The sequence below is a fragment of the Hipposideros armiger genome, unplaced genomic scaffold (assembly GCF_001890085.2).
Source record: "Hipposideros armiger isolate ML-2016 unplaced genomic scaffold, ASM189008v1 scaffold_707, whole genome shotgun sequence".
Classification (NCBI taxonomy): Eukaryota; Metazoa; Chordata; class Mammalia; order Chiroptera; family Hipposideridae; genus Hipposideros; species Hipposideros armiger.
The window spans coordinates 780,794-789,784 of NW_017732057.1; the positions used below are offsets into that span (position 1 = coordinate 780,794).

Sequence of the window (8,991 nt, forward strand, 5' to 3'; positions counted from 1 at the left end):
GTCAGATTTCCACTTGTTTTGCTCTCTTCAAAACTCCTTGCGTGGTATAACATTCAATTCAGACGACTGTAAATTAGCACCTTGTTCAGCTTTTCACAAATAAAGACAGGTCCTTCTACGAACGAGAAATTATGAAGCTCACTGAAAGATGGCAAAAGGTTATCGAACAAAATGGGCAATATATCATTGATTGATCTTTGTTCTTTATATAAATACATGACTTTTGAAAAACATAGACAAAATACATTATGACTTGTCCGACAACCCAATAATACTAATTTGGGAGAATTATTGAAATGTTCTGTGAAAACTGTACCACCCATATAGGTATTCTCAACAAGGTTTTTCTTATTTTTGTTTTCTTATCAGAAAATCACTAATAATAGTAACCTCTTTCAGAATCAACTCCTAAGAGAAAGACCTTTGTCCTCTGAGTGTATTTGTTTGGATGACATGTTCTTTTTGACCCTGTATACGAAACGAACCTGCTGGTGGCTATCTTTCTTTAATTAAGAAATTTAATAAGCCAGCATTGTTTCTAATGCCACACACACACAGAGAAAGGAGTATTATAAGAAACAGGACTAATCTGCAGTCATTCAGAATGCTATTATAAATAACACAGCTCGTCGTTAAAAATGTATGACAAAGTACTTTAACAACATTCTCAGAGAGAAATCAAAATACAAGTTTTACGCTCGAAATGTTTAACCCTGGCTACATGTAATATTGACCTGGGGAACAGTTAAAAGTGTGGATCCCAACTGCATTTCTCAGACCATCTGAAACTGATTCTCTGGAGTGGGGCCCCAGGAAGTTTTAAAAGCTCTGGGGGGGTGAGGGTGGGGTGGGGGGCTTGACGTGCAGCCAGGGCTGAGAACCCTAGTATAGGAAATGCACCCAGTGCACCTATGTGTTCAGGATGGAGAACTCAAGGCGTAATTTCTGCAAGTTATAAATAGATCCACTCTGAGGTTGTAAAATAAGAGTTGGGGCAGATTAGATCAAAAAGTGATAAATTTTGGCTTTATTTTATTCACTTCAGTTTATGGAACAGAAAAGGCACAGTTCGAAGACATTGCTGATAAGCAAGTGGAGGAAGCAACAGATTTCAATGCAAATCTTGCTCAGCTGAAGAAAATCTTACATGATAGCAGCAAAAGGCCAAAGAGGAGAGGCTTAGTATACTCATCACTGTTATAGGAAAAGTAAATAAAATTTATATTGCCTACTAATGGAGAGTCACAATAGAACCCTTCAGTATCACTATTATTCCACATACCAGGTGACTGTCAACTAGTTTCAAATTTTCATTTTTAAAAACTATTCATAGAAATGTGTGCTATTTTGAATGAAATATGAGCATTTTCCCCTACTTAGCCCCCTCCAAATTCTAATGTGAATATTTTTCATTACATATTCTCATTCTATAATATTTGTATACATTGTTTAGAGAAAGAAAACACAGAGAGCAAGGAGAATATAACAACCGCAAATAATCTCACCATGTGGAGAGGCTCACTATTAGCTTGCATATTGGTATGTTCCTTTCCAGCTCTTCTCCAATACATTTTTTTCCTTCTCTTTTTTTTTTTTAAAGATTTTATTGGGGAATTGAGGTAGGGGAACAGTTTTGGGTAATTGGGGAAGGGGAATAGACAAGTTGCTGTTCTTTTGTTCTTCAGTCTAGTTGTGGAGGACGTCGCTTCACTGGCCCATGTTGGTATTGTGATCATTGCACTCTTCCCGGGTGAGGCAGTCGCTCACCAGCCATTGGATGGCCGCTCGTGGCAGCTCACGGCAGCTCATGAAAGCTCACGTCCGCTGCCGGCCAGCCCCACTGCAGCCTACGCCATCGCAGGCGACTCACGGCAGCCCAGCTCCAGGTCGAGCTGTTCACCATCTTCACTGTAGAGAGTGCAGCATCACTGGCCCTCATGTGGGATCCAAACTGGGGCCCTGCTGCTCAGAGCTGGCGTCCCAAGCCAACTCTTAACCACTGCGCCACTTGGCCAACCCTCTCCAATACATTTTTAATTAAAATGAGGAGAGATCTACATTTATATTTAAGCTATTTTCCACAACATAGCAACATGCCACTAAATGTTCAATAATGCAATTTAGCAACAGCTCTGTGAAGTTCTAGAATGTACCTGTTTTACAATTATTTTAATTATTCCCCTATTACTAGAATATTCAACTTGCTTCCATTTCTAAGTTCAACAATATTATAAACAAAGCTATGAGGAAACAAGTACGGTCTTTTTTGTTGTTTTTGATACTCTTTTTCTTGGGATGGTTTTTAAATGTAAAAATAAATTGTCCCTAAAATAAATGTTCTGCAGGTTTCCTCGTTCAGTCCATACAGCAAAAGATCTCATCAAAGAGCCATTTATCACCGACTTGTTGATAAAGAAGCAGAGTTTAAGATGGCTGAATGAACTTCCAAGTTTGCTTGCTGTTCCTTCCACTAGAGACTTCATTAATGTGATAATAAAATAACTTAAAAAAGTGAAAGCCTACAACAGTTTTCTAGAAGGCAATACTCTGAAGGAAGAGTGTTGACTCTGATAGAGTAACTTAGCCTAGAATTTGTGCAGAGGCAGAGAGAGTGAATCTCCTCAGCCAATTCCCAGAGATGTCTGGACTCAAAGATGGAAAATATAGAGTCCAGGAGTGAGAACCAGGGGTGAAAACATGAAGAAAAAAGTCTGACACGAGACCATGCAAACATAAACCCTTTTTCTAAAGAAATTGAAAGTGAGAGCAATTAGTGTGTGAATTGGCACTAGCTAAGGTTCTCAGTCTGACATTGGGTGGGTTATCTATGTAGTGGCTGCTTAGTCACTCACTTCAAAGTGCAGTCTTTCAGTTTCTAAGACTTGTCCATAGATCCAGAGTTCTCAGTCAGACTTTCTGTGCTTTTATTCTTAAATGTAAATAGGCACTCAAAGACCAGAAATTTTAGGAAATTCGACAGCCTAAAGGAGAATGACTCATTTAAACAAGCAGAAAAACTGATCAATGTAAAAACAGACTCAAACTTAAAGAGCAAAGAAAAACTCAAGATAATCACAGATGACACTAGAGAGATTACAGATGGATTCACGAAATAAGATATCATGCTCTGAAAACGTCACATTCTAACAACAGAAAAGAGGCTTGGAAATTAAGTAAACATACATGATTTTCACACACACACACACACACACACACGTAAAGATATTTGGAAGGAAAATTCAGGGACTCTCTCAGAGACAAGACAGAAATCAAAACCACAAGATAAAAGAAAATGTCTAATGTTTAATTGGACTTCCAGAAAGAGAGGAAAGAAAAAAATAAAAGGGCATAAATTGTAAGAAAATTATACAGAAGTGGAAAGCATGAGATAAACTGAAAGGACAAACAATCTTGAGAGCAGGATGAATTAAAACACACATGCATATACACACACTTAAACATATGTTGTTGAGTTCTATAACACAAAAAGTAAAGATAAAATAATAAAAATGTACATTGAGAAGAAAATATCAATTACAAAGGAACAACTGGACAGCAGTAACAACGGATGCAAGATCACAGTGAATTAGTCTCCAAATTTTGAGAAAAATTATTTTTAACTTAGAATTTTATAACCAATCGATTGTAACAGCAAATTGATGTCATTTCAGGTATACAATAACTTAGAAAGTTTGCACCTTACAACAACCTTCAGAGGTAGTTGCTTAAGGATTGCTCTGAAAAAAATGAGATTGAAAACTAACAAAGAGGAATATGTGGGACATTAGAAACTGCAATTATCCAGCAATGCAGTGAAAACTCAGTGGACATCAAGAATTTCTTAAAAAAGAAGAATGAGATGAAGGATATAAAAATAAGAAGCTGAAACACAATGGCAACATTTAGAAGAAGCGATATTTTTGTTCTCCCAAGAAGAAAAATAAAATCAGGTAATCTATGAATTTAAAACTAACAAAAGTTTGTGGTATAAACAATGAAGTAAGTATAATGTTGCATGATTTTGAGTATCTGATAGAGGATTGGAAGGGAGGATCAATTTGACCTTGAGTCTAGAAATATTCAAGAGTAGCATGGAAGTCCTAACAACTTGGAAGTGTAGAAAAGGAAGTGATACTACATGTGAAGAAAGCATTATTTTGATAGCTGTAATATATATGCCAAGTTAGGAGTCAAGATATAGTTGAAAAGTGATACAACATGACATAAAGGTGAAAATATACATTTTTAAATAACACATTTAATCAGCAGAGAGGATTAAATTTTAAAAAGCAATATAACTATAAAAAATGGAAAGGTTATACAAATGAGCTAAACCTAGAACAACAAAAAAGCAACAACAGACAATGCTGAAATTTGATAAATCTAGACGTAGTAGTATAAATGTACTTATTCGTAGAGAATTGAAATAAACTTCCAAAAGACTAACAGCAGAAATTATTATTTTTTTCGGTTATGATACTGTTGTTCAAGTTCATATATTATTTGAATGTCAAACTACAATACGATACCTTGACTTTTTTAACCTCAGATTATTATACTCACCCAACAAATGTTAAGGACCAAACATGAATATTTTTCCCAAAAAAATAATATTTTAGGTTTTAAGAAAACACCTCACCTTTAGAGAGAGAGGAAAAGAAGGAAGCAAATATTAAAAATCAACTCACCTAAACAAAAATCGCTGAGGTCAGCAAAAGAGCATTTGAGCACAAAGTCTTTTCTGTCTTCTTCAATGTTAACTGGAATAAAAAAAAAGACACTTTAGATTTCAGAACTAAAAGCATAACAACAGTTAGAAAATGACCATGGTGAATGACGTATGAATGATGGCCAAACATAAATAGTTTTTTTAAGTTAATGAGTCAAAATGAGTTAAAATTTCACTCAGTAAGGGAAAGAAACATCTATACTAATTTTTTTTTAATTAAAATTTATTGGGGTGACAATTGTTAGTAAGTTACACAGGTTTCAAGTGTACAATTCTATAATACATCATCTATATATCACATTGTGTGTTCTTTACCCAGAGTCAGTTCTCTTTCCATCACCATATATTTGAACCCCTTTACTCTCATCTACCACCCACCTCCCCCCTTACCCCTGGTAACCACTAAACTATTGTCTGTGCCTGAATTTTTGTTTCTTCATTTGTTTGTCTTGCTCATTTGTTGTTTTCAGTTTTATACACCACATATTAGTGAAATCATATGGTTCTCTACGTTTTCTGTCAGATTTATTTTGCTTATCATAATAATCTCAAGATCCATCCATGTTGTCACAAATGGCATTATTCCATCTTTTCGAATGGCAGAATAGTATCCCATTGTGTACATATACCATATTTTCTTTATACAATCATCTATTGAAGGACACTTGGATTGTTTCCATGTCTTGGCCTTTATTTATGGTGGGCATTTATACTAATCTTAATACCTTCATCCTCTTGAACAATTAGCCACTTTCCTCACTGGACACGGATGTCACAGGACTTTGTATAATAGCTAGTGGTTTCATAATACTATTGAAAATATAATCTTGGAATTTTCAAGTTATCCAAAAGAAGAAGGAACCCTAAGGAATTATAAGGTAATATATTTTCATAAGACACGTGCCTCTTAGAGAGGGGTGAGAAAATAAAAACATACTCCATCCACACTGAGTGACAGGGGGGCCTGGTTGTATTTTGAATCTTGACTCTTATGAAAAGGAATTGTCTAAAGGCATACGGTGTGTCTCAGATGGGCAGGTGTCTAAGGGCAGTCACCAAGTCTCTCTAATGTGGCATCTAGCTGTCACCTCCCTATATTTCAGTCCTTGTATTATCTAAGGTTTCGGTGCAAACACTTGGCTGCTAACACTTGTCCAACCACATTTTCCTGCAACCAAATCTTCACTGCTCTATTGTCAATATTATTTAGTCTTTGGTCTTTCATTTTAGGTACTTGAGTTTATTATTAATAACACATGCTACTCAATTACCAGTTATAAATTTTCGCCAGAAATGGTAATGAGCCAACGATTCAGGTAAGCTGGTCTGGGTTCACCTAAAATCAGCAAGTGCCAGGTCAAGGTTCACATGGGACTGGCTACCTTCAAGGCAAGACAGATTGAAAATACATATGGCCCACAAATGGCCTTTCATCTGACTGGCATGGGGTACTCTTCTCCTTCCTACGCCTGCCTCCCTCCTAAAGAGCTTTATAAATACTCATAAAATGGATGAGGGAAAGAAAGAAGGAGTGGTTTGCAAAAACTTACTCTCTTTTCAGTTGAACACAACAATAGAGCTCACCTTGCTCTGCTTTGTCAGCGGAGACTGAGGTTACAGAAGTGGGAGCCTGAGATTCACTCTCAACTGACCGGAAGAGCGAGGTGGACTGGCTCAAGCTCTTTGAGCAAGCGTAGCTCTGGGCCAGGCAAGGCAGAGATCTCCGAGACGGTTTTAATGAAGTTTCTTTCGCTATCTCACTCTTGCTTATATTCATTCCTGAAAATGCAAAGTGGTGGGTGTTAGCACTAAGAAACAATCAGCAGAAGTCAATAAATAATTTTAATGCTTGTGATGGATGCTTCTGGAAACTACTCTTCAGAAGTGGCATAGAGATTAGAGTTAATTGAGTTAGTTTGGTTCATATTTTGTCAGGGAAAGTGTTTAGAAATTTTTGTCAAATCATTCTGAAAAATAAAACAGTTCCTTTTCTAGTTTGACCTTTCACCATTTTTAAAGGTTCTATACAAAGGTAACAGATGTTTAAGTTCATTTGGGGAGTTATGAGAACAATGACTTCGATTGTCTTTGGATAAATCTAACCATTTAGGTTTTCAAGCAGAAAAATAAAAACTGATTCATAAAAATTCAAATTACTACTAAATAGAGACCTTCTTTTTATATCCTAGACTCCCTCAAACACACGCATAATGCATTAATGGTGACCAAGAGGCTGGAAAGAGACAGCATAGTATATTACAAAAACTGGCCAATCAGGGATCAAGAGAGAGCATTCCTGTACTTAGTATAACAGTCCCTCTTTCATGCAGAGAAAGCCGACCAGCTAGAATGCCCCTTAACAGCACTCTGACTCCATAAGTGAAGCCCCAGTAACTGTAGGCTACAGCAAGGAATGGCCCCGCTACCCTGTCCCCATCCACTGCCATCTCTCATAACAACCTCTGGTCATTCCTCACCCCTGAACTCTAATCCTTAAATGTCTCTGGACACTGCCATTTCTGACAGCATCTCCTATGCGGACTGTGTCACTATGCCCCTGGGAACTCATGTTGAACATCAGAAAACCCACTTAATTTCATCCTCAGGTTTTTCTATGGATAATACATTTCCCACCATAATCTCACCCAAACTTGCACTGCCCAACATCCCCTACAATTGGCAGTGCTTCTCTTTGCAGCCATCTCCAGTGGCGGCTGTTTGTTTTTTACACAACCAAAGACTTTACATCAACTTGACTTAAGGTGGAGTAGATACCCTCCTTGCTTCTAACTGCCCCTTTCAATTCATTCCCCCCTCAACTTAACTGAGGAATAATTGACAAATACAGTTTTATATCTTTAAAGTGTACAACATGATGACTAGATATACACTAGTCCCCTCTTATATGTAGTTTTGCTTTCCACAGTTTTTTTTTTTTAAAGATTTTTTTATTGGGGAATTGGGGGGATGGGAACAGTGCTGGGGAATTGGGGAAAGGGGAACAGACAAGTTGCTGTCGTTTTGTTCTTCAATCTAGTTGTGGAGGACGTTGCTTCACTGGCCCAAGTTGGCACCATCATTGCGCTCTTCTCTGGCGAGGCAGATCAGTCGCCGGCTTCTGGACGGCCGCTCACTGCGGCTGCTGGCCGCTCACGCTGGCTGCTGGCCACACACAGTAGCCCATGGCAATGCACTGCCACAGGGACTGCAGCCCACGCCGTCGCCGGCGACTCATGGCAGCCCAGCTCCAGGTTGAGCTGTTGTTCAGCATCTTAGCTGTGGAGGGCAGTGTCACTGGCCCTCATATGTGGGATCCGAACCGGGACCCTCTGGCATCCCAAGCGAGTTCTTAACCATCGCGCCACTCGGCCGGCCCGCTTTCCACAGTTTTTTTACCTGTGGTCTGAAAATATTAAATGGAAAGTTCTAGAAATAAACAATTCATAAGTTTTAAATTGCCTCCCATTCTGAGTAGCATGTTGAAATCTCACACATCCCACTGCAGCCTGCCAGGGACATCAATCATCCCTTTGTCTAGAGTAAATGACAGAAAAAGACCTCATTCACATAACTTTTATTACAGTATGTTGTTATACTTGTTCTATTTTATTAGCTGTAGTTGTTATCTCTTACTGTGCTTAATTTATAAACTAAACTATCATAGGTATGTACATACAGGAAAAACATAATATATTGGTTTGTTGGAAAAGTCATGATGTATTTTGTCTGTTTTTCAAAGGTCATTTATTTATATAAAGAACAAAGACCAATCAGTGATATATTGCCTGTTTTATTCGATAACCTTTTGCCATCTTCCAGTGAGCTTCATAATTCCTCGTTCATAGAAGGACCTGTCTTTATTTGCGAAAAACTAAACAAGGTGCTGATTTACCGCCTCATCTGAATTGAACGTTTTATACCATGCAAGGAGTTTTGAAGAGAGCGAAACAAGTGGAAGTCTGATAGTGCAAGGTCAGGTGAGTATGGTGGGTGTGGCAACACATCCCATCCAAGCTCCAATAATTTTTGATGTGTGATCAAACTTGTGTGTGGTCTCACATTGTCGCGATGGAACACAACTCCTTTACAATTAACAAGCTCTGGACGTTTCTGGATGATGGGTTCGTTAAAACTGTCCAACTGCCAACAGTACACATTCGAATTGTTTGGTTCCTTGGTAGGAGCTCGAAAACCACGACAACTTTAAAATCCCACCACATTGGGGAAATACGATACCTTGACTTTTTTAACCTCAGATTATT

The 8,991-nt window shown here is 37.9% G+C and overlaps 1 protein-coding gene across 1 annotated transcript in view; it reads right to left on the reverse strand.

The window, feature by feature from the left end:
• The window catches only part of ANO3 (anoctamin 3), a 257,121-nt gene that overhangs the window by 186,338 nt on the left and 61,792 nt on the right, over nucleotides 1-8,991 (reverse strand). The window contains exons 2-3 of the mRNA XM_019627091.1: nucleotides 6,314-6,508; nucleotides 4,689-4,760 (exon numbers count right to left, since the gene is read on the reverse strand). Of these exons, the coding sequence (XP_019482636.1) occupies nucleotides 4,689-4,760; nucleotides 6,314-6,508 (267 nt within the window). The remainder of the gene's footprint in view (nucleotides 1-4,688; nucleotides 4,761-6,313; nucleotides 6,509-8,991) is intronic.